Source organism: Patella vulgata, chromosome 6, assembly GCF_932274485.2.
Source record: "Patella vulgata chromosome 6, xgPatVulg1.2, whole genome shotgun sequence".
In the NCBI taxonomy this organism is placed as follows: domain Eukaryota; kingdom Metazoa; phylum Mollusca; class Gastropoda; family Patellidae; genus Patella; species Patella vulgata.
The window spans coordinates 45,398,217-45,422,788 of record NC_065884.2 but is presented as its reverse complement, the minus strand read 5'-3'; the positions used below and the strand labels follow the sequence as shown (position 1 = coordinate 45,422,788).

At 33.7% G+C, this 24,572-nt stretch overlaps 1 protein-coding gene across 3 annotated transcripts in view; it reads left to right on the top strand.

The window, feature by feature from the left end:
* The window catches only part of LOC126824700 (condensin-2 complex subunit D3), a 52,480-nt gene extending 28,873 nt beyond the window's left edge, over positions 1 to 23,607 (top strand). For 2 of the 3 annotated variants that reach the window (XM_050554023.2, XM_050554025.2), the window contains 25 exons: positions 278 to 380; positions 841 to 940; positions 1,935 to 2,024; positions 2,337 to 2,413; positions 3,066 to 3,192; positions 3,672 to 3,788; positions 3,942 to 4,094; positions 4,387 to 4,516; positions 4,658 to 4,766; positions 6,850 to 6,934; positions 7,143 to 7,247; positions 7,664 to 7,733; positions 7,943 to 8,027; positions 9,715 to 9,804; positions 10,060 to 10,167; positions 10,676 to 10,735; positions 10,892 to 10,976; positions 11,442 to 11,557; positions 11,913 to 12,031; positions 14,847 to 15,015; positions 15,429 to 15,504; positions 16,049 to 16,132; positions 17,526 to 17,592; positions 17,896 to 17,932; positions 22,133 to 23,607. In XM_050554023.2, coding sequence (XP_050409980.2) covers positions 278 to 380; positions 841 to 940; positions 1,935 to 2,024; positions 2,337 to 2,413; positions 3,066 to 3,192; positions 3,672 to 3,788; positions 3,942 to 4,094; positions 4,387 to 4,516; positions 4,658 to 4,766; positions 6,850 to 6,934; positions 7,143 to 7,247; positions 7,664 to 7,733; positions 7,943 to 8,027; positions 9,715 to 9,804; positions 10,060 to 10,167; positions 10,676 to 10,735; positions 10,892 to 10,976; positions 11,442 to 11,557; positions 11,913 to 12,031; positions 14,847 to 15,015; positions 15,429 to 15,504; positions 16,049 to 16,132; positions 17,526 to 17,592; positions 17,896 to 17,932; positions 22,133 to 22,153 — 2,383 coding nt within the window. In that variant the 3' untranslated portion in view covers positions 22,154 to 23,607. The remainder of the gene's footprint in view (positions 1 to 277; positions 381 to 840; positions 941 to 1,934; positions 2,025 to 2,336; positions 2,414 to 3,065; positions 3,193 to 3,671; positions 3,789 to 3,941; positions 4,095 to 4,386; positions 4,517 to 4,657; positions 4,767 to 6,849; positions 6,935 to 7,142; positions 7,248 to 7,663; positions 7,734 to 7,942; positions 8,028 to 9,714; positions 9,805 to 10,059; positions 10,168 to 10,675; positions 10,736 to 10,891; positions 10,977 to 11,441; positions 11,558 to 11,912; positions 12,032 to 14,846; positions 15,016 to 15,428; positions 15,505 to 16,048; positions 16,133 to 17,525; positions 17,593 to 17,895; positions 17,933 to 22,132) is intronic. The other variant, XM_050554024.2, reaches the window with a different exon arrangement.
* The last annotated feature ends 965 nt before the right edge of the window (positions 23,608 to 24,572 follow it).

The following is a 24,572-nucleotide window of genomic DNA, read 5'->3' as shown; positions in this document are numbered from 1 at the left end:
CGTAATGTAATCAGGTTAATTAAAAATGAAATCTATAGCAAAGAATTATATTTATTTGTTTGTGCATGTAAGAAAGGATTGGGTGATAAATAAAATGTCCTACTCTTCTTTTTTGATATCAAAAAATATCAGGACAAGTTAATAAAGTAAAAAAAAAATCTTTGCCAAGTTTTTTTTACTTTATCGACGAGTGTTGATATTTTTTGATATAAAAAAAAAGACTTGTAGGAGATTCCCTATATAATAACTCGTAACAAGCTTTTGTTTGTATTTGTAGACGATATCTACAGTTGGCATGTCAGACACTTTCTAGACTACAGAAGATAAAACTGAATCATATAAACAGTTTATTAACTCATGTCGATACAGAAAACAACAAGGTATTTTATGCACTCCCTAAATACATTATCACAATATTTAATTGTCATTCAAGAAACAAGAGCTATTTAGAGTTATTGCATGGTTAAATAGATGACGAATATATATTTGGGCACAATGCCAGTGCAAGTATTTCCCTTAAGTTGAATAGTAGCATGAAGCTGGTGTCACAGTTTGTCAGTTATAATAAAGAATAATTTCTACTGAAAATTAAGAAGGATGGATCCATTGTTTTTCCTTTGATTGATAGTACCAGTATATAAACCACACTTTATCAAATTATTGCACCAAAAAGAGCTCATATGCAGCGATTTTCTGACCTGGGAATTTATCATTTTTTTGCTGCTTGCATATTAAATGTTTGAGACCTTTTTCTCAAAACTCTGGAAATACAATAAACTTATAAATTTGGACCCCTCCCGACGTACATGATAATTCTATACATTTCAAAATCTGTTGTAGGGAGCTTGGTTGTTGCTATATATTATAGCACAATTTGTATCTAAGATGAATCCTCAATTTGTTATAAGTTATTGGGAGAAACATTCACAGACGTTGTCAGGTAAGTTTCTTTCTATATCATTATAAGTTATTGTTAATTAGCAGTGTTGTGCTTTGACTTGCTACCTTACTTTAAATACAACACAGTATTCAGTAGGTCTAATAATGATATGTGAAATACAAAAATAAAGAATAGCACTGTATTAGTTATTGCCAGATACCACTTTTATACGCCCACATTTTCATGTGGACATATTATATATGCTGTCACCACTGTCCGTCCATCCACAATTTGTTTGTGGATACTCTACAGGTCACAATTTATTTGTGTCCGATTTTGACGAAACTTGAAATATAGGTATATCTCCCAAAGATCTCAGTTCGTTTCGATATTGTCATGTATCGGACCATAACTTCATGGATTATGGCCCCTGATTGTACAAAAAATCACATTTTTAGCTTGTGGACACTCTAGAGGTCACAATTTTCACCCGATCCATGTTTATAACCCAAAGATCTTGGTAACCTTCGATGTTCGCGCATATTGGATCGTAACTTCTTGTGGTACCTCTAGAGGTCACAATCATTATCCGATTTAAAAAAACTGTTCGAATATATCACTGTTACACCGTAAAGTTGGTAAAGTTGGTTGAGTTAGAATTTCCTGAAAATCGGACCAAAACTGCCGGACAAAATGGACGTCCCTAATACGCAAATAGTGTAAACACCGGTATATCAAGGTTGTTGACCCTCTAGAGGTCACAATTTCAATCCGATTTTGATGAAACTTAAAATATTTCTTTAAATCCATCTCTCTCAAAATGTGGGCGTATCTTGCCTGGCAACCGCTGGTTAAAAAGGCAAGACTGTTTCCCTGAAATCCCAAAGACAAAGTGCACAGTCAAGCCAAGACTTTGGATACTTTTTTCTTTGAATTTCGAAACTAATCATATAATGTTGATTCTGTTTGAAATAGGTTTTATGTTAGATTCAGTTAAGGGAAGTAGAATTTATTACATGATATATCTGTTAACAGTAATATTTAAATTTTTCAGAGTTAGAAGAAGATACGTTTGAGAGAGTTTTAAATGTTATATCTTATACATCTGATCAACTAACATCTACCAATAGAATCAATATGATTGGTAAGTTCTACTAAACATTCCTTTTGACAACTTGCGAAAGATGGACACATTTACAAGCTTTATAATAGAGACCTTCAAATCTAATCATATAGTTTATTTATTTCTTGCTTAAAAAGAAGCAAACAATAGTTTTAAATTAGATTCTCTATTTTGAATTAATTTTAATTTAAATAAGCTTACTTGATTTATTAGCTGGATATTTTCACAGCCAGATGGATTCTGATAGGTACTTTAAAATCATTGAAAAGTCTTACCAAATTTTCATTTTATGAAACTTATAATTTGATAAACATTGCTTTATTACAATTGTAGATGATTTAAAAGGTCGATTAAAGAAGTTTGAATTACCACCTGGGCTCATAGCAGTAATAGTTAAAACATTGTCAAAGGTAATTTGTTAAAAAATTGTCTTATTACATGGAACAAAAATTGTGGATTGTGTCCTTAAAAGACAATGGTGATGGCATTGTCGTCACACGTAGCTAGGAACAGAGTGCCTTAGTTTTCACTCAAAGATCAAATCACATAGTTGAATGCATACACTTTATTGATTATTACAACTGGGATGGTTTTGGGGTTTTTTTTTTTTATATTTTTCGGATTAATATCATAAAATGGAATGAAATGAAATGGGGTTTAACGTCCTACTGTTCTGCTCCAATTGGGCTAATGAAGACGGGCATTTGCCATACAGTATGCTATGAGGGAAATTTTTCTTGTACAGCAGCGCTATGGCCTACTGTTATATCGAATTCCAACTGCCAAGAGATCTTTCAGGTGCACTCCAATGTGTACACAGGACGTCGATTTTACATCCAATCCAAATGACTATATGAAGTCCCTTGCCAGGTCTTCTGTCCTGCATCACTGACAATGGGCAACCAGGCCGGAATATCCTGATGACCTTTCTCGGCCAACGCAGGAATCAAACACAGGATCTTCAGGTTACTGAGCCAAAGTCTTACTCACTGAGCCACTGTGGTTCCCCATACAAAACAAAATTTAGAATTGTATTGAATGGTCAATATTTTTTATTTTCAGTTGTGTGAAAGCCAATCGAAATCTGAAGATGAAGATAGTCGAAGTCAGAGAGAAACATGGGGAGTTGATTTATTGATGGATTGTGATGAATATCTTAGTCGTGTTATATTTGAAGAAAAATTAGAGGGTATGTGTTAATATTAGATATGATCTATTAAATGATGGAGCAACTAAAATATTTTTCCAAATGGGGTCTGCTACGTAATATGCCTGTTGCCCTTTTGTTGTTTGCGAGCGTAATTGATATCCCTGTTTTAAATTATAGCCAGCGATTTTCTAGCTTTAGTATTTTGATTTTGTTTTCTTAAAGATACATTCCCGCATACAAACTGGGTGATTTGATGATATATTTGGACTAAAAACATATTCAAACTAATTAATTTATCATAAAATTGCTTCAAATCCTTCTCAAAACATTGTAATTGCCAAGGAATGCCCTGCTATATCTTTATTTAAATGTTAAATAATCAATCTGAGTACATGTTAGTGTGAATTAAGCCATGAGAAATTTGATAATTTATCGAAAAATGCAAATGATACAATGAGACTGAAATATTTAAATATCTTGGATAGATTTACCTTTTACAGTATATGTTATATTTACAGGTGATGTAGATGAAAATAAGATTATATGTTATCTAGTAACTATTGGTGAAATTGTACAACTTTGTCCTGCTAAAACACCTCAACGTATTTATTTACTTGTTCAAAGCATTATTGCTGGTATGTAAACAAGATCTTGAACATTGTATTGTCATACTAATTTTTAGAAAGTGATACATATATATACATAACCATAAAATAATTAATTGTATAACTTTAGGTTTCCTGCGAGACCAGAATGTGTACTGCATTATTTTTATTAATATGTTATAGGTAGAGACCTACCTCAAGAACAAAACTCACAATTAACAAATTCATCACAGACATCAGAAGGGGAAGCTCCCATCCCATCAACTCAACCATTTTCCCAGTTTAGAGGTGTTACATCATCAAACAGAGTCCGAACTTTTGCTTTCACAACATTGGGTAAGTTGATAGAATTAACTTGTCATTCTAATGTAGACAGATGATTAGAAAGAAATGAAGATTGCAGCATTGCCATTAGATGGCCTCAACTCATTTGATCTACTTTAATAACTTTTTGACCAATATGCTTTCTAGTAAGAATACTTTCATTGTGTATGGTCTGAAAGTCTATATATAGTACACTGTTTATTGTCGAGTGGACGTTAAACCCCATTTCTCTCTCTCTCTCTCTGGAATATTGGGACTTTTAATTGTATGTGAGATTTATCAAATGATGTTTGTTTATTATCAGGTAAATTATTACTACAGAATGAGAAGTTAGCTAAGAAATGTATACCAGCTTTAGCTCGTGAACTAGAGACATGTACAGATGTTATATTAAGAAATAATATTGTTATTATTATGTGTGATTTATGTATCAGGTACAGTACATTTTCTACTTTCCTTACATGTTTTTTTTAAAACTAACGTTACATTCAGAATTTCAAGATTCAAGTGTATCTTTCAAATGAGATATACAATCGTCCATTTATAAAAGTAATATAAAAAAATTTCTATTACAGATATACAACTGTTATTGATAATTACGTACCAAACATTGCCGTTTGTCTTAAAGATAGATCACCATTAATACGAAAACAAACGTTAACACTTTTAACACGACTATTACAGGTAAATAAAAATGTACATTTGGACCCAGTTGTGAAAAAGAGAATCCACCAAAGTTTTCTGTGTGATTAAGATGACATCATGTAGCTTCAAAATTAGGGATATAGAAATTTTCTATAAGAAATATACCATCTTTTGGCTTTTATGGGTTGTTCATAGTAAGCTAATCATTCAGCTGTTATCATCTCATCTCATCTCATCCAGTTTAAATAAATTCTTATTTTACAATAAATTACTTTTCAGTTATCCTTTTTATTGATTCAAAATATCTGTATGTTACAAACTGATTAAAATACAGATCTATATTTCGTTTCATTTTTATACACCCACATTTTTATATGGACGTATTATGTTGTCACCACTGTCCTTCCACAATTTGTTTGTGGGCACACTACAGGTCACAATTTTTATCCGATTATGACGAAACCTGAAATATAGATCTATCTCCCAAAGATCCTGGTTCCTTTCACTATTGGAATGTATCGGACCATAAATTCATGGATTATGGCCCCTAATTGTACAGAAAATCACATTTTTAGCTTGTGGACACTCTAGATGTCACAATTTTCATCTGATTTTGATGAAACTTGAAATACATGTTTATAACGCAAAGATATCGGTTCCTTCCGATATTCGCGCATATCGGATTGTAACTTCCTGAATTATGGCACCTGATTGTACGAAAATTTGCGTTTTCAGCTTGTCACAATTTTTATCCGATTTAAAAAATCGTTTGAATATATCACAGTTAAACCTAATTGTGGCGGAGTTTGAAGTTTGTAAAAATTGGACTAAAACTGCAGGACAAAATGGCGGCACCTTATATGCAAATATTGTAAAAATATGGTATATCAAGGTTGTGGACCCTCTGGAGGTCACAATTTTGATCGGATTTTGATGGAACTTTAAATTTACGTTTATATCACAAAGATCTTGGTTCTTTTCGATAATTGCTCATATCCAAACATAACCAAGGTTGTGGACACTCTAGCTGGAACTCAGAAGTCACAATTTTTATCCGATTTTGATGAAACTTGAAATGTATGTTTATAATCCAAAGATCCAGATTCTTTTCGATATTTACGCATATCGGATCGTAACTTCCTGGATTATGACCCTTGATTGTACGAAAAATAACATTTTTGGCTTGGGGACCCTCTAGAGGTCACTATTTTTATTTGATTTTAAAAAACACTTAAATGTTACACCCTAATGACAGTTGAGTTTGAATTTCGCGAAAATCAGGCAGAAACTGTCTGACAAAATGGTCTCCCCTTGTATGCAAATAGTGTAAAAAATATGGTATAATAAGGTTGTGGACCCTCTAGAAGTCACAATTTTTATCAGATTTTGATAAAACTTAAAATATATGTTTATGTCCCAAAGATCCTGGTTCGTTTCACTATTTGCGCATATCCAAACGTAACTTCCTGGATTATGGTCTCTGATTGTACCGAAAATCGCATTTTGTTTAGCTTGTTCTCTGTCTCTTGCAAAATGTTGGCGTCATATCTTGCATAGCAACCGCTGGTTTTACATGAAGATCTAACAGGTAGTAGTGGAAGGTTACGTCAGAGGTCATACAAGCGACTTTTGACCATATGACTTCAGACATTTGTTTAACCAATCAATGTTAATGTTTCTAGTCAGTTACCCACAGTTCTATGCACCTCACACTAAAAACTCTCTGTAATAGACCGTTTCATTTACTAATCCCTCACATCATCCAGAACACGGGTTATATAACAACTCCTTCCAGATCCTACTGTAGTAAAGACAAGTAAAACAAAATTTTGAACTATAAAAAAATGAAACGAAATAGGATCTGTGTTTTAATTAGATTACTGTATGTCATACGTATTTCATACTATTTTGTTTGTAATGAATGTATTTCCCCATAAAGAATACATCAATAGATGATTAAAATTTGTATCTAATAAACTTTATGTAATATATAATTTCATAACAATCCCAATATCTACCATTAACTGTTAATACACACTAAAAATGATGCTACTTTAGTGGGTGGGAATAGGTCGAAACATACACATGCATCACTTAATAAATTGATTGGTTTTTTCAACAGGAAGACTTTATCAAATGGAAAGGTGTTCTATTCTACAGATTTATCACAACATTACTGGATGAAAATGTGGATATCAAAGACTTTGGTAAGTGGAAAGTACAAAGTTTCAAAATCCAGGATGTCCTTCCATCCAGAATTGGTTTCCCATTCCAAAAATTTAGGTTTTGTGACCGATTGCTTTAAAATTTTAATGTGTTGATCTTTGAAATGATTGTATAATGATGCTGCTTAGTTCCCTTAGAGACATTGTTCAAAGTTGATAATTATTTTAAATGTTTATTTTATTTTAACAGCTGCTTTCTGTATGACCAATGTTTTATTACAAAGACAACCTACCATGTTCTTCAGCCATTTTATTGAATGTTTATTCCATTTTAATGGCTATACAGCTAGTGCTGGTAAGCATTGTTCTATTTAATGTTTTCTCTGGGTCCTCTGGTTTCCTCCCACTGCTAAAGACCCCTATGCGCAAGCGAATTATTGAAATAAAATTAAACCATATGTTAGTCCCGAAATGACCTAGTCTGTGTCGAGTGGACATTAAACCCTATTTCTCTCTCTCTCTGTCTTTTTAATGTGTTCATTAGCTTGGTTTAGAATCTACAAACGGAAAAGTTTTAAAACAAACAAAAAGTCTTGTCTTATTTTTCTTGAAAGGTGATGGTAATAATTAAAACAGACCAGCTAATATGTTGTTTAGTATGAGTTCTGTTTTGAAATCTGATATTCCTAATAATGACCTTTAGTTGAATGAATTTATTGCCGCTTTTGATAAGAAGTTAAAATTTTAATCTTTAGAGGGGTTTTTTTCCAGTTTACAATAAGTTTGCCCAGTCTGAGAGGGAGAAAACATTATTTAATTTAAAAGGTGATCAGGCTGCTGGGTAAGTTTTTATATATCACCATTTTATACAGTCTGGACTAGAGTCCTTAAAACATTTTTGTTATAAACTTAAAGAATGCTTTAATGCCTTAAATACAATAGTTTTTGGACTTGGTTGATGTAGGATTTAAACAAAATAATATTGATATTCCTTTCAATTACATATTTTACCACAAATTCAATTAAATAAATGATTATTGTTTATTTCAGTAAAAGACTTGAACTGTATTTATTTATGTTAGAACATACCAGTGATCAACACAAATTTCAGCTAACATCTAAACTATGTCAAGATGTAAGTTCTTAAACAACAATAATAAAACCATGGAACAATTAAAAATAGAACATAAGGAGATCCCAGTTTCGATCTTAGTGTTGGCCAAGAATTTCCTACCTGGTATTCCCATGTCAGTGGTGTACGATGGGTGTTCTGGCACAGAAAAGGGTATAGTGGTTCAGATGGGACAAAAAACTGCTATCCCATGTATACCATTGGCATCACATGAAAGATTGCCTGACAGTTGAAAATCAAAATACTTAATTTTTCAGTTCATTAGGCGCACTTTTTTTACCAGATATTTTTATTTATAGAAGGGGTGTGCCTAATACATAGTAAAAAGCAAATTTAGGCCTTTCCCTGTGTCACCATGACAAGGAGTAGGGTCGCCTGTCCAACCTCGTGGGTTTTCTCTGGGTCCTCCGGTTTCCTCCCACTGCTAAAGACCCCTACGCGCAAGCGAATTATTGAAATAAAATTAATCCATATGTTAGTCCCGAAATGACCTAGTTTGTGTCGAGTGGACGTTAAACCCCATTTCTCTCTCTCTCTCTCTCTCTGTCACCATCGAAGTCTGTACTTAATAATATCAACATTTCACATGCAATAAAGATTGTAGCCATTTCATAGCCCTACGTCTCACGTTTGACTCGACCAAACTAAATTCACGACCTTCATAGCCCTACGTCTTACGTTTGACTCGACCAAACTAAATTCACGACCTGCATCCCTATAACCGTGCGCTTCAGTGTAACTAGTCACCCTCAACTTTTTCTTAGCGGTATAAGCGGTTTGTCTCGTAGCCATTCTGAATAAATAATTTTTAAGAATTGGGGTATTTTCGTTGTGCAAAACTGTGTTATAATTTTAACATATAACAAAAGTTAACAAAATCATTGTTTCTTTGATTGGTATTAAAAATGCTATTGTATTATTTTACTGTTAGATCTAAATGGCTACAATCTAGGTATTGTCATGACACGTGTAGTGGGCGGGGCAATGGACGCTATCGTTTGATTGTCAGTTGTTTGCATAACTTGGAGTAAACTGGAATTGTTGTTTCTCTTTTATCTGTAGTCAGGATTTTTAAGTCGTGAGAAATTGTTTCTACAGTTATTATTTAATTTGTTTATCATCAATACCTATTCATTTATCACAGCCAATTGCTCATGAATTTCACAAGATGTGATAGACTGTCATGTTTGTTGCTTGCAGGACTTGGATGACAATTTGACTACCGTACGAGCACCAGAATTATAGTTTAAAGTTATGCAATAATGCAATTGAAAGTTATGATTAATATTAAGTCGTATGCAATTGAAAACAAATGTATATAGAGCCTTTTTATTTCATAATAAAATATATAAAGCTTGATGATACGGCTAAATACCGGCAATTATTATAACTGTAAACAAAAGAGTTTGACCCAGTTAATGGAGATCGCAGGATGATTTGATTCACATATGGTATGGCACATGTTTCACAAGGCGCTGGAGAAGGGTGTGCCTAAACCATGTACTTTTTTTTTTCCTGAAACATCTCTACCAAATTCTCCCTACACCTTTTCTACGCATGTGCCTAATGCACAGCATTTTACCCCATTTTATTTTAAACAATCCCACCTGAGGGTCTAAACAAATTGTGAACCTCCTATTTTCATCTACAATAATCTATATTTCCTATAAAGTTAAACTATATATTTCAGATATTGGGTGCTGTTGTAGATAATATTTTACCACTTGATAAGGATACTATTCCTCTTTTAAAAGATGCACTGGCTATATTAAGTAGTAAGGTAGGCTTGGTTTTATATACATTGGTATTAAAATGAAGTAATAACAAAAAATACTAGGAGCACATTTTGTTCTTGTGAAGGAAAAAAAAAATTATGTACAGAATCACTGGCATTGAGTACAAGCTATTTGAAATGTGTCGGTATTTTTTCAACAAGAATTTGGAATATAATTTGAGAATTTTTAAATTTTGTATCTTAACACAAATTAATTTGGAATATAATTTGAGAATTTTTAAATTTTGTATCTTAACACAGGAAATAAAAATATCTAGTATAAAGAATAAACCTGGTGGAGTAGAAGATGAAGAACAAGATATGGCCGCTGTTGTCTTGGCAACTGCTAAAAAGCAGCTTATTACACAGGTAAAGAAATAAAATCGATCTACAATACTAGACATTGGCTGTGACACTGGTAGTTTTGATTAGTCCAGCTCAGATTGTGTATTGCAATTAAAGCAATGAATTTTTGGAATAATGCCTCAATCCACTGGCAGTACATTTTACAGATTTCCATCAAAAGGTGACAGTTACTTTCGTATTAACCAATTATAACATGTACAGAAATCTCTGTATAAGCATTACTACTATATAGGCATTTCATGTTTTTTTTATACAAATACTTATTTCAGTTGAAGTAGATTCAATTTGACACACAATTCTGTTAAGCTTTAAGTGGATTCAAGTTGATATTTTGGGATTTCTTCCTTTCCCATCATTGTTCAAGATGTGACAAACAAATTAGCTGACAATTGTTGATAATTAATGTAAAATCTATACCGGTATGACAACATCATATATTTATATTTTCATATTTTGCTTGTCTTGTATATTTTTACTGGGGTCATTTAAATATATGGTTTTATTTATCTAGGTGGTCAAGAAGAATGTTATAGAAAATATAGTACCCATTGTTACATCACTCAAATACATTGTAAGTATTTATATTATTATTTAAAAATATAATAAGAAGGTTTTTTTCACGTTTATGGAAGGGATTTCTCATATGGTGTTCCATTTTATGATTATGGAATTCTTAAAAAGTTTAAAATATAATCCAGTTAATACATTGGGTTTTTTTGTTAAACAGCTAGAAAAAGAGAAATCACCAGTTTTAAAAGATCTAATGGTGTATTTACAAGTGTTGATGAAAGATTTTAGAGAAGAGATTGTTGGTAAGAACATTTAAGGTTTGATGATCCCTAGCCAGTTTCATGTTGTGAAGATCCTTGTTCAATGAATAGAAATATTTTACTCTCAGAGTTTCGGTTTAGCTGAAATTTGACAAGATGCTAAAATGACCTCCTGTCTTTTACCTTTAGGATAGTAACTACTGATAATGAGAAAGATTATTTTTGGACTAACTTATGGTACATCTTTATTTCAATAATTTGCTCATTTTAGCTCAGTCAGTTCAGAATTAGCTGAGAGATGTATGCATTCTGTACATGTTCTCTGGGTTCTTCTATGCAACTTGAAAACAGAGCATTTTGGAATACACATGTATGGATAGCTTTAGCATCTTTAAAGGTATCATTATTAATTAAAATTCCCTTCTTCGGTAGCTTATATCTGTCTTGTTATTTAACAACCAATCCTGTCAATATGCTTCTTTAATGTGTGTGTATATGATATTGTAGAGATTTTAACTGGAGATAAACAATTATTAAAAGAAATAGAGTTTGATATTAGAAAGTTTGAAGAACAACAAACACCAGTAGTACAACCTACCACAACTAGTAAAATAACACCACAGGTATTATAAGATACTGTAAATATACATATTTATATTGATGTACCTGTTATGTTGAAGGGGGGGGGGTGCACTGTAAATATACATATTTATATTGATGTACCTGTTATGTTGAAGGGGGGGGGGGTGCATTCTGTCACATCTCCGGTCTGTAACCAGAGATCAGGAAAAGAGGACCAACGCTGTAAAAACAATTGTTTTTGACAATTTCATTCATGATTTCGCTGAGGTGGTTTTTGAGGTTGTTATGATGACGATATACTATACAAACCATAGTTAACTTGTTTTCTCTGTGGAATATTGATGTAAGAAAATTAGGTTGATATTAGCATTTAAGTATTTATTTACCTGCCAACAGGACAGACAACCAGATCAAGTTACACCACAAGGTGTTAGAATAAATAACACATCTATACAGAAAACACCACCAGTGTTGCAAATGTGTCAAGGTACTCCTAAGATGAACAAACCTAATGGGTAAGTTAAACAGTAAACTAAATAATAAACTAGAATTGCGCGCAATACTGGAGGCTTTGGGCCACGATAACTTTGGTTATAATTAAGTGAGAGTGATGAAACTCCAAGTATAGATTCATTATATCATTACCTGTACGTAACTAACGTACGAAAATTAAATGGTAGCTAGGGTGGGTCTGTCCTTCAGATTGATCATTACCTTGATTAAGGAACGATCAGCAATTTGATTGGTCAAGACTTTGGAACATAACTCTGCTTTTAATTGAGGTAGAATGTTTAAACTTGATATAGATGTTCATTAAGTGAATGTCTTGACTGACTTCAATGATTAACATTTCGAGCTAAAGCTAAGCTGAGCTAAGCAATTTCATTGGTCAATGTTTTGGGACAAGATAACTTTGATTCTATCTGATAGAAAGTAATGAAACTTAGTGTTTAGTTAATAATCACTTTGATTGCTTGATACTTTTGAAAAAAATAAATGTGCGATTAATTGATATGTGTCATCTGTGTATTTTGGGATTTCGACTGCGGACATCAGCCTCACTATTGGTTTGTTTCTTTCCTTTTCAAAAAAGGCATTTTACTTTTAAGTAGTCTCAGTGGAGCACTTTATTTTCACTGGTATCAGGTGATGACATCATGTAGACAAAAGACTTGTCATATTATTAATTGGAGGATAAACTGTTAATTGCTGAAATGACTTATTTTCACTCTAGAAGCACCAATCCCATATTTTGGTTAACAGTAAAATATTCATAGTTCAAACATCGTCACTTTGAAATAAAGCTCCATTGATAGGCAATATGTACCAATTTTTACCTTTTCTGACCATGCGAAATGGAAGAGGAATAAAAGAACAGTTTTGTGAATGGGACATAAAGCATTTCAAATCCACCAATGATAAGACCTATAGTATTATTAACAACATCTGTTTCTCTTTATTATTTTTAAAAGAAACTACTACTATTACTACTACTACTACCTGGTGCTTTAACATCTGCTTCCACAGAAGTGATATCATAGACAAATTTAAGAAACGCATTTGACTTTAAAGTAGCCTCAGCGGAGCGCTTTATTTTTCCTGGTATTAAGTAGTGCCATCAAGTACAAAAAAAAAAAGACCTGTCACAAAAATTCTAGGACAAACTGTTATTTAGTAAAATGACTTTTTTTCACTCTAGAAGCACTAACACCATATTTTGGTTAACAGTAGAACACTCACTTTTTTGTAATTTTTTGTAATTATTAACAGATTTTGTTCAAATTGAGCATATCAATCACTTCAATAACAGGGTTGTACCTATAATATTGTTCCATATCCAACCACCAGGGGTAGAGCCACGCCCAGTTTTTGTGTTTATCGTCTACAGGCTGCAATTCTGAATGGATCATTTTGGAACTTTGCATATTTATCCCTTATCCCGTAAAGACAGCAACTCACACGCAGTACTTATAAGTGCTAACTGTTCAAAATTTTCATGACAAAAACAGTATTCAGAACTCTATCGCTTCTTACTGTTTCTGAGATCTAAGCGAAATGGAAAATGAACAGTTTTGCAGAAGGGGCGAAAAGGAGTATTATTTAAGATTGCCTATATCATTCTAAACAATGTCTGTTTTTCTTTACTAAGAAAGTCTTCTTTCTTAGTGTTTAACGTCCGCTTCCACCGAAGGTGATACTAAGAAAGGCATTTTGGATATAAATAGCTGCGGTGGAGCACTTTTTTTATATACCCACATTAAAATGTGGTCGTATATTGTCGTCGCCTCATCCGGCCGGCCATCCAGCGTCCACAATTGCTAGAGGCTAAAGTTAATATCCGATTGACTTTAAATGTATACAGAGTGTTCAAGGTCATGAGATGAAGACCCCTTTTGATTTTCAGCGATTTGCGATAGTTACTGTCAGAGTTATGGCCCTTGATCACTCTGAAATATCTTGTTGACACTCTAGAAGCTAAAGTTAAAGTTTATACGCAGTGTTTAAGGTCATGAGACGAAGGAGTCTAGTGATTTTCAACGATTTCTGATAATTACTTCCAGAGTTATAGCCCTTGATCACATTGAAATATCTCGTGGACACTTTAGAGGCTGAAATCCATTTCATTCATTCATCCACCAGTTTTAACACTAATAAAGTAGTTGTTTTGGTCTAATTTATTACAGGTATCACAATCTTTCTTGATACATTTTTCGAATAAATTTTGTACCTTAACTCTGCTCGTTTTGCAGATTCCTCAGTGGGTACATAAGTCTTGTTTTCGTGAGACAAACAATCAAAACAAATTTTAATTAGCCATGAGGTGTGAAATGGGTCACAGCGTACTGTTTAGTATGAGTGAATTTATCCAAAGGATTTGTGTATTAAAAGTTTAAAAAAAAACATGATATCGTGTTTATAATATCCTAAGAAACAGTCCCTTTGATAAGATTGTTGGCCAAATGACGATGCATGAACAAAATACAGCGGTAAACTTATGGCAAATCCATATGCTTACTATAAAGACCAGCGAACATGTTGAACCAATTACATCACTTTGACTTTAATAAAAATTAATTTCTCGCTTAAAAAACGTTTTTGCTTGTGTTACATAGGAAATTAATTCTGAATATTTGAAATTTATGGAAACCTTGTTGAAAATCCTTGGTCTTTAAGTTTAAGGCCTCAGATAATCTTTGGACAGATCAGATTCTAAGATTCACACAGATACCTATGACCATGTTCTTGAATAAATTAAACATATGAGTGGAAAGAAATAATAAAAATAACACATGTTGTTGTATTAATTAAATATAATTATGTTTTCCATAGGTCGAAACCATTGCTGTCAGCAGCTATATTTAATTCTGCTAAGAAAAATATAGAACGCTTACAGCAAGTTAAAACTGCTAGAAATTCACCAGCTTCTAAAGAGAGACGAAAATCTGGTGTAACATGGGCTGATGAAAATTCTAAAGATAACAGTAGTCCTCAAACACAGGTACTGCTTAATGACTTTTCTAGACATTCTATTTTAAAATAATTTTCGAAAATGTAAGCCTCGGCTTTGCTGGTCATGTTTAGATATTATTTTCATGTGTCTTATAATAATTTACTTATTCTAGAGTTTTAAGTATCATACATGTAGTGGTGAGTGTCATGAATGCAGGTTATGCTTACTTGGAACACATGATGCCACTAATCAATTGCAGAGTTTACATAGCTGTAACATTTCTGTTTTACTGTTGTATACAAAACAGTACAGCTGTCAAGGCCAAACTGCAGATAAATGTTTTTATTATTTTATATTAGTCAGATATTTAATTTTGTTATTTTTTCATTTTTCTCAGAAAAATATTTTTGTTTTATTAAAAAGTCAAATGTTTAATTTTGCTGTTGTTTTATTTCTCTCAGGAAATGTCTGACAGTAATAACAAGACACCAACAACCAATAGATCAACTAGATCTCGAGCTATTAGTACACCAGCAGGTACCATCATAATTATATCATCTAAATCTATAATCACTATAATTAGTTTGTAATTATTATCAAGGAAATATTTTAAGTAATTTGTAGAAAGAAGGATGCAGTTTTAGCCATATACAAGTGGTTGGTTTCTTATCTCCTTTATATCTTTCACCCTCTGAAATCAGATGACAACATAAAAAACATTGTCAATCAGAAGATGATAAAACAATCATGATAACTCTTCTGATGAGTAAAACTGTTGTATTTACAGTACAAATGATATTTTTCACTTAAACTCAATGAAATTTGCAGTTTAATAATATCTACATATGGTTATGACATATTTAACAATGGAAATAAAATGTTATTCAAACAGATAACTGTAGATATAAGAATGACCTTGTGGTTTTCCTTGTGTATTGAGTCATATACCTCTGGAACCTGTGTGCTAAACCCTAAATACTCTGTTTCGCAGATTATTCTGTTTGACGCTTGAGGTCAGGAATGTCAGTTCTTAATTGTTAACTTTGTTGGATAATTTTAAGAAAGAGTATATATTTTTTAGGTGCATTGGGAAATATAACATTTGCTATTGATCAGAATGTAACATTGATACCACCTTCACCTATTCCATTAGGTGATGATTCAGGTACAGTTTTATTTTAAATTACTGGTTTTTATGTTTCTAGAATGAAAAATGAATCTATTATGTACAAAATTGACAAATTAATCTTGTGAAAACAAAATGTCACACTCTTACATATTTGTCAGCTGAATTTACAACCATAGCCATCCAGAGTAGTATGTAGTATTATCTTAGTTCTTTAACTAAGACCAGGAGAGTCGAAGCTTCCTCCTGTATGGTTGAATAGGCTTTTGCAATCTTTCTATTTGGATCATAAGAGAAGACTTTTATGCAAACATAGATGTGACTGTTTTCCAGGTTGGTAAATGTGTTGGTTTAAACATACATTATGCAAGAGCTAAATCTGATTATTGCAAGTCTTTATTTAGGCTTCAGATGTCATAAAAATTATAGATTAGATCTTTATTTACACAACAAGCACAAAATCAACTCTGTAGACCCACGGATGGCTTGGATTCAGCTTGGATTTAAACAGGATTTCGTTGACTGATTTAATTTTAAATGGCGTCCTGAGCGAAGATTAACCGTTACGTTGACGTCATACTCCCAGATCGAGGCTAAATGTACGAAGCGAGGGAGGCCACTGTTGAGCGATGCCTTAACAAATGACATCTAAACTATTTAAAGTGCAATAAACTAAACACAGATAATGACAAATTATACAATTCCTGGAGACCGTGTGATGACTAATACAGACGGACAGGTCTTCTGTCTTAATAATATCAATAAGAATATTTTTTATTTCCCCAATAGCAGGCACGATGCCATTGGTGTATACCTATAGATTTATCATAATTGTATTATAATATTATGTCCTATATTCTTTTGATTTAATGCATGCCCAAAATACAAGTAAGAATGAAAATTTACCCCCTCACTCATTTTGCTCAATTGTTATAAAAATCCAAAAAGGTAAAACACAAATTCGGATATGATGACAGCAGACAAAAGACAGCAGAGATTATGTAGGTGGAGTTAACGCCTGTCAATCAAACGATCGGCCATAAGAATCGGTGAAGATGGAATTCAATCCCATTTCTAGTCAAAAATTACACTGGTGATACCTATGTTCAGAATTCTCAATATATTCTTCTTTCATCATCTATTTTTGAACTGTTATAGCAAGAATGGCTAACTCCTTATAAAAATCTCCCATAATGTATCTTTAATAGTGTCTAGGTGCCAGGCCCATCTTACTGTGGCCCCCTCTAATATTCTGAGTTGGTAGATGCCTGGATAGCATCTAAACAAATCATGACTCACTTCTTATGACTCATGAAACAACTTCTTATCATATTTATTCAAACAATTAATGACATGGATTTAATTTAATATCTATGGAAATCAAAGATAATTTTCTACCTGGAAAAATAAGATTTAACAATCTTTATTACAGATCTGGCCAATGAAAAGCGACCTAATTTTGATGATGATGTTGTATTTTTACTTTCACCAGAAAGACCGTAAGTTTATTTCACTGTCTAATACTAATAGAAATGACAAAAGATGCCTGTAAAGCGGGGCTTATGTCAACTCTCCAACTGGGAGCAACTGCTTTCAGCTAGTTGTAAGTGTGCTTACGTCGAGCAAATCAGCAACTGAGAGCATCTGAATTTGGAGCGCCAGTTGCTTTCAGTTGTAAGATCAACGTAAGCCCGATTAATGATAGTGTACTCTAGTTATGTATTTCTTTATTCTGATTTCATTAATCAAATTGGGGAAAAGATCAAGAATGTTAATATTTTGTTTCTTGATTTGTCTTTTAGATTACCCAAACCAAAAAAGTGGAATATTCAAGCAGTTGTAAGTAAACCCTGATTTCTATATCTTTCTTTTCATTTGATTAAACTGATCACATTTTATTTAATCATGTTTAAACTAATGTTGATAGTACAGTTTTATACACCCACATTGAGATGTGGTCGTATATTGCCGTTGCCCCCGTCCGTCAGTCCATCCGTCTGTTTGGTGTCCACAATTGCTTGTGGACGCTCTAGGGACTAAATTTACTTTAAATTTAAACACAGTGTTTTTAGGTCATGAGACGAGGAAACCTAATGATTATTAACAATTCCTTATAATTACTGCCAGAGTTATGGCCCTTGATCGTTTTGAAAAATATTGTGGACGCTCTGGAGGCCGAAGTTAATGTCCGGTCATTAGACGAAGAAGTCTGTTGATTTTCAACGATTTCTGATAATTACTGCGAAAGTTATTGCCCTTGATCACTTTGAAAGGTTGTAGAGGTTGTTACTCATAATCAGATTTTATTGTGTTGTACATGTAAATGTTGCCATTACTTACAAAAGAAAAAATATGTGACAACCGTTGTTGACTGTCCGGACGACTTATCTGCTATGGGCGTATGTTTCGTGGCCTAGCAGCTTATCATGGGAAAAAAAATTGAAACCCAGTGTGAGCCCTGAATCCAGCCATGGAAACATTTCATAGTTGTAAATCTTCATCATATATACTGAAAAGGCACGACTTTTACAAATGAATGATTCTATATCTTGTTTGATATATACACTTTAACCTTGAAATTCTGAGTAAAACAAAATCAGATCACGGCTATAACACGCCAGAATGATGTTTTCATGCTCACTTAACAGCACCACAAATCAGTCCTCTCAAAGAAAAAATTGAATTTGATAGATTGGGACTGTTGAAAATAACGATTTTATGGTACAGACATAAAATGTGACTTTTAAAGTCAGAACAACTCCTACCGTTCTGTGGAAAATGCAAAGATATGCCGAAAGAACAGTTCATTGCATTAATTCAAGGGGATATGAGTACTAGGGTGTTTCACTTTTCACTTTTTTTGGAATTTCTAAGGTTTCTACCCGTCACCGAAGTCCACTCGGGGTCAAACTTACACCATAATATTTTCAGAATTTTCTTGCCAAAAATGGCTGCCGGTGGCCATTTTTTCTAAAATTGCGACTATTTTCTGGATTTTCGGACGTTTTGAGCTTGACAGATCACTTAGAAAGGTCAGGTATGGCTTGTAATGTATCTATTTTATGCTTTTCAGGTATGTAGAGTCCATTCCCACTATCTTAAATGAGATTGTCAGAATCCAAGATGTTGGAAATCCAGGATGGCGCCCCAAATCATCTATTTTCGTGACATGGAAAAGCATTTTTCAAAGACTATGTCATTCTGAACATCATTTTGGCCCTGATAATAAATTTTGCACTCATAAAATTCAATACCAGGGCCAAAATGATGTCAGATCTATCTTTGGTTGAAAATGGCGGAAGGTAATGACTGAAGGCGAAGTTCCGATGGAGTATATTCACCATACTATGAATCTGGCAGAACTATGACTGAACCTGGAAATTGTTTACAAAGTTTTTTTATGATTGATTTTAGTAGCCTAAGGTGTCCTCTTTCAAAATGTGCCGGGTGAACCTCGGTAACCCTTGAGCGTTTTGAGAAATTCAAGATGGCATCCTAGACGGCCGGGATTTCACTAAATACACTAAAATCGTTCATTATGTTGTGGGGTGATTAGATAGATGATTGTAAAATCCAAAATGCCAGATAATATGGTCCTTTAACTCGTTAGCGGCAGTTGGGAGCGATTATTTCAGCAAACCAAATTACATCTAGAGACAAACTATATTTCTGGACATAGGAGCATATGAGTGATATGATAACACCACATAATACCTATCAGGAGCTCCAGGGCCACATGACAGACTCTGGAGCAAGTTGGCCGGTTGTAATGTTCTCAATTTTGTAACCTTCACCCACAGTTCCGGATTAAGTTCCCTGCAAATACATCATTCGTTGAGCAAGACTACATGGTTTGGGTGGCGGGATGCTGACCATACATTTCAGTTTTGGACGTCCAATTGTCCATACCCTCCAGCGTGTTTCAGACATCGATTTGCTAGAACTTTGTCCATAACCAGCCGACATGTACAGTGGCCTGTGCAAGCACAGATTCTATTAGAGCGTCTAAAGAGAGAATACAATCAAGCTCTCACCATTTTCAAAGCTGTTCCTTTTCCCAAGACGTAACAGCACGTAACCGTGTCACATCCAGTTAAAGCATGAGCTGGCAGGATTTCAATGGTACTGGACATATGTTTCTCAGAAGTTGAACCAATGTCAACGGTTGTTCTTTCCTTGATTGATGATTTAATGGTATTGGACATATGTTTCTTAGAAGTTGAACCAATGTCAACGGTTGTTCTTTCCTCGATTGGTGATTCAATTGTAAGAAGCTTGTTATAGACAGAGCTCTTTCAAATCGCTGCCTGAAACACATTGGAGGGTATAGACATCCAAAACGGGAAATGTGTCGTCTTCATCCCCACTTAAACCATGTAGTTTTGCTCCAAAGAATGATGCATGTGTAGGGAACGTAAAAAGATGTCATCACCAAGCCATTGTGTGGCGTTGACTGGAAGATCGTAATTCGCAGGAACTATATTGCTGGGTTAAGGACACTAAATTGAGAACATTACAACTGGTCAACGTGCTCCGGAGTCTGTTACGTGGCTCATCAGATGTGGATGGAAGAGTGACATGTAGTACGCGTGCTTGTAGCTACACTAGGGATGGCTTAGATTATACAGTATTTTGCGCTTGCGCTGTCACAGGATGCAGCCAGAAACACGACTAGAGGATTAAACTGAATATTACCTAGTTATTTTCGTGTTTTGCGGGTAGAATTTTTTTTTTTTTTAAATATTCAAAAAACATCTTGTGCTAGCGTGCTCCTGATAGGCATGTATGTAGTGTTATTGTATCACTCATATGTTCCTGTATCCAGAAATATATAATTTGTGCTCCTATGTCCAGAAATATAGTTTGTCTCTAGATGTAATTTGGTTTGCTGAAATAATGGCTCCCAACCGCTGCTAACGAGTTAAAGGGCCATATTATCTGGAATTTTGGATTTTACTATCATCTAATGACCCCACAACATAATGAACGATCTCAGTGTATTTAGTGAAATGCCGGCCGTCTTGGATGCCATCTTGAATTTCTCAAAACGCTCAAGGGTTACCGAGGTTCACCCATCACATTCTGAAAGATGACACCTTAGGCTACTAAAATCAATCATAAAAAAACAACTTTGTAAACAATTTCCAGGTTCAGTCATAGTTCTGCCAGATTCATAGTATGGTGAATATACTCCATCGGAACTTCGCCTTCAGTCATTACCTTCCGCCATTTTCACCCAAAGGTAGCTCAGTGTCAGTCTGAACATCATTTTGGCCCCGATATTGAATTTTATGAGTGCAAAGTTTATTATCGGAGACACAATGATGTTCAGAATGACATTGTCTTTGAAAAATGCTTTTCCATGTCACGAAAATAGATGATTTGGGGCGCCATCCTGGATTTCCACCATCTTGGATTCTGACAATCTCATTTAAGATAGTGGAAATGGACTCTACATACCTGAAAAGGATAAAATAGATACATTACAAGCTATACCTGACCTTTCTAAGTGATCTGTCAAGCTCAAAACGTCCGAAAATCCAGAAAATAGTTGCAATTTTAGAAAAAATGGCCGTCGGCACCCATTTTTGGCAAGAAAATTCTGAAAATATTACGGTGTAAGTTTGACCTCAAGTGGACTTAGGTGACGGGTAGAAACCATAGAAATTCCAAAACAAGTGAAACACCCTAATGAGTACCACAGCCACTGGAAGCAGCATTATTGTAAGGAGGGTGAATAGGGTTCCCACAAGCAGCCATTCTGAGGCTTATCTCTTTCATGCAGCAGCATTTCATGGCATATGTGGCTACTAGAGATGGACACACATAACTGACTTGTGATTAATAAGCCATATACCTACCTTCCATTTCAAGTTGTTATAGACTCCATTGTTTGTTGTTATCATATCCAGTCTACAATGCCTAAAATCAATCTTGGCTGCATAATCTCTCGCGGCGAGAGTCTCGCCAGGACTTAAAAGTCAAATCAGTGGTGCATTTTTATTGCATTTCGGTATATTTATCTTTTTATGATTTCAGAAACTTGAACCATCTAATTGAAATGTGTTAAAGACAGATGGCGATATTTTTGTATAATTTTTGTATATACTTGTAGTATAGAAAAGATTATATCTTGTTTATGAATCATGTAAAAAATTACTTTGATATTTAATATTATTATATTGTGAAAAAATACTATATTATCTTCTATTATTATAAAAGCAAGAAACCAAAATTTTGTACATCTTTGTTTTTTGGAAGTTGCCGGTGATTTTTGGTATGTTTTCATGCAACTATAGAAGTTTCAAATATGTGATATGTACAAAGACCTATCATCTAGATAAAACAAAATATAATTTGAATGTTTTCTTGAAATCTTCCCTTAAAGACCAAGTATGTAAATATGAAAATAACAATGCATTCGGGAAAGGTATCTGATAAACTATTAGTGCAAATATTGTTTCAATTTCGGGATTTTCTCTTTACATATTTCTTGTTTAAAAGATAGATTTTGGAAGATCAGGCTTGTTTTTTAATTCTGGTCAATATTTAACAAAATATACTTTTCAAACTTTTGGGAATAAATGGCAAAAAACAAAATGCAGATAATAAAAAGGGCATATAAAAAAATCAATTCATCAAATACTGAGTATGTATCCATTATAGAATTGTAAACAGTTGGAGTTACATGTTATCTAGTTATTGGTTTTAAGTTTGTAATGATAAATAGATATATTTGAAAGATTTTTATGGTGTGGAAAAAGTTTACCTAAAATACAACCAATGAATCATTAATTTTTTTATATGCCCACATTGAAATGCGCTTATTTGTCACCTATGTTGGATGGATGTTACAGAGGCTAAAGTCGTCATCAAAATGATTTAAAGATACGTTCCCAGAAAAGTATTTATCGGGTGGTTATTTCCAATAAAAGTATGGCAATAACACTCATGGAGTGTATACAGGACAAAAATGCCTGCTCGCGTGACGTCAAAGGTTGCATGCGGAGATTGAGCGCTTGATGTACATGTTGATAAACTTTATGAAGAGTTAGAGTACAACACTTTCTGAGATACAAATCACGGAAAAAGGCGTGGGCAGTGGATAATCCGAGAATTTAATTACACTTCGATATTTATGATAAATGGATAGCGATTAACGACAACACCGTCTTGTGTATGCAATGAATTCACCTCCGACTTCGCATCCGTTGCTCGGTAGTTCGTCACGTGACACAAACATGACCTCCTTTAATAGATTTTTTATAGCAGGGGTATTCCCTCACCTAAACAGTGTTTTGAGAAGGATTTGTAGCAAAATTTTGAATGTGTTTTTGGTCCAAATACATCGTCAAATCACGCAGTTTGTACAGGAACGTAATCTTTAAAATTTATACACTGTTTATGTTGATGAGATGATGAAGCCTTTTACTGTTAACAATATCCTATTATTACTCTCAGAGTTATGGCCCTTGATCAATTTGAAAAATCTTTTGGGTGCTTTAGAGGCAAAAGCTATTATCTGATTGACTTTAAATTTATACACAGTGTTTAAGGTCATAAGACGAAAAAGCCTATTTCCGATTATTCCTGTCACAGCTGTTATCACTCTTGAACAATTTGAAATATTTTGTGGATGCTGTAGAGGTTAAGTTATCATCCTGTTGACTTGAAATTTATATGCAGTGAAGCCTATTGATTTTTAACAATTTTAGATGACTTTGAACAGCCAAGCTTATTACTGGTAGTGGTTCAAACCCCATTCTGCACACAGAGAACTATCTACTTTGAGCATGGATCTCTGCCCTGAATGGCCGTTTTATTCAAAATTAGTATACTATTTTGTAGTGTTTCTTGCACACAAAGACTAAATAACCATTTCCAGTTTCATTAAATGGAAGCAGAATAAATACTTGCAAGTGGTGCAAGACAGAGGGGCCTGGCAAGGAACAGTGTCTAACGATTGGAATGGGCCGATAATAGGCTATCATATTCAAAATCGGTATACTATTTTGTAGTGTGGTTCTAATCCATTGTACATGCACACAGACTAAATAACCATATTCAGTTTCATTAAGGGGTGAGGCTACCCGAAAAATGCTTTCTGAAATTCTAAAGCTAGTGAATTGAAGATAGCACAAGTAGTTAGGAAATGTAATAAATAAGGAAACACTAACATTAAAAATAAGGGAAAAAAAGTTGTTGCCAGGGTAACACATTTTTTGGGAAAAAGTATGAAAAATGTAGGTACACCATATCTCTGGCACATTTTTTGGGAAAAAGTATGAAAAATGTAGGTACACCATATCTCTGGCACTAATAAAGATAAATGTCTCATTTTCGGACTGCTTGTTCTTTAATGATGACCTCAAAACCAGAGAGTTTTTCTTTAATTTTTAGTTTGTTGGAAAATGGTGTTTAAAACATTTGCTTCACCACAATATTTTGTCTTTGGAGAAATATTTTGATAACTTTTGAA